This window comes from Psammomys obesus, unplaced genomic scaffold (genome assembly GCF_907164565.1).
Source record: "Psammomys obesus unplaced genomic scaffold, mPsaObe1.curated_primary_1811, whole genome shotgun sequence".
Classification (NCBI taxonomy): Eukaryota; Metazoa; Chordata; class Mammalia; order Rodentia; family Muridae; genus Psammomys; species Psammomys obesus.
Window position 1 is genome coordinate 16255384 of NW_026596166.1, and position 1729 is coordinate 16257112.

At 42.1% G+C, this 1729-nt stretch overlaps 1 protein-coding gene across 1 annotated transcript in view; it reads left to right on the forward strand.

The window, feature by feature from the left end:
• Nucleotides 1-1030, forward strand: part of Fscb (fibrous sheath CABYR binding protein) — a 2523-nt gene extending 1493 nt beyond the window's left edge. The window contains exon 2 of the mRNA XM_055595321.1: nt 8-1030. Within this exon, the coding sequence (XP_055451296.1) occupies nt 8-1030 (1023 nt within the window). The remainder of the gene's footprint in view (nt 1-7) is intronic.
• Nucleotides 1031-1729: the final 699 nt, after the last annotated feature.

Below are 1729 nucleotides of genomic sequence, written 5' to 3' on the forward strand. Positions count from 1 at the left end.
AACTGAGGAAAACCCTGCAGACGCTCCACCTCTACCAGCAGAGGAGATCCCTGCAGAAGCTCCATTTCTACCAGCAGAGGAGATCCCTACAGAAGCTCCATCTCCACCAGCAGAGGAGATCCCTGCAGAAGCTCCATCTCCACCAGCTGAGGCAAGCCCAGTGGAGGTCCTATCTCCATCAGGCAAGTCTCCAGCAGAAGAGGCCTCTGCAGAAGTTCAGCCTTCATCTCTTGAAGGGGTTCCTCTAGAAGGTCTTCCTCTAGAAAAAGAAGTTGTGATTCTACAAGCTGAAGAGATCCCTCTAGAAGATTTATCTGAAGACGTGCAACCACTGCCACTTGAGAAGGAGAATGTTGCAGAAAGGATCCCAGTTGAACTTTATGCTCTTCAAGTTGAAGAATACCCTGCAGGAGAGACCACTGTTGAAGCCCAACCTTCATCATTTGAGGATGCTCCAACAGAAGACCCCCTTACTGAAGCTCAGCTTCCAGCAGCTGAGGCAAGCCCTACAGAAGAGACTCCCATAGAAGAGGCACCAGCTGAAGTTCAGTCTCTACCAGCTGAGGAGGTCTTTACTGAAGTAGTCACAGTGGAAGATGCCCCTGCAAGAGAAGCTGGGTCTCCTTCATCCGAGGGGGCTCCTACAGAAGAAGCCCAATTGACATCAGCTGAAGAGATCCCTGGAAAACCTTCTGCTGATGTTCAACCTCCACCACCCGAGACCCCTGCAGAAGAGTCTCCAGTTGTTAAACAGCCTTCAAAAACTGATGTGGTTCCTACACAAGAGCTTCCTGTGGAAGAGAAGCCTGCTGATGATCCACTTCCACCTTCTGTACAAACCCCTAAAGATAAGGATCTACCAAAAGATGCCGAGGTATCAAGCATCTCAGACAAAGAATTAGACCCTGCTACTTCGACAGGTGGTAAAACACCGGAAACACCGGGAGTGTCTAGGAACAAAGATGATCAGTTCCCCACTTTCAAAATAGAAGGTACCATTAAAATAGAATTAAAGAGCTCCATCTCCTGAGCTATAGTCAGGTCCTAACATAAGCTAACAACTTAACTGTATTCTAGAAGTGCATTCTTCAGAAAATGAGACACTATCTGGAAGAACTTTCATGAGTAGATTAAAAGATCCCAAACGACTGAGCATGCAGTTTGGACAATGAATAAAAGCAGTCTCAGTTTAATGTCGCTCGTGTTATTTTCATTCAAATCGATAGCATGTCAAAATAACTATTTTAAAGTGAAGTTAATTTATGGTTGTCATTATTACTTAAAATATACTATATATAGTACATCTGTGGACAATGACTGTTTATTCTGAAATTATTTTTTCTTGTGTTCCTTTAAATATATATGTGTGTGTGTATGCATAGATATGCAGGAGAAATGGCAGTTTATTTCTTGAAGATGTCATCAACTTTAAATGCCTTGAGTTTTATTTGCACATATAAAATTAGATGGTATTCTTTTCTCTGTTTTTGATTCATCTTATCTTTCATTCTCTTTCCATTGACTTATTCTGAAACAAGCATTGCGTTCCTTATACAGTGACAATAGAAATCAGTGTGGATAATTCCCAGGAAGCTAAAAACAAATCTAAGATATTACTCAGATAAACCACTCTTTGGAATATGCCCAAAGGGCTCAACATCCTACTTTACAAGAATATACTCAGCCATAATTATTGGTACTTGACTCACAAGAGCTAAGAAATGAAACC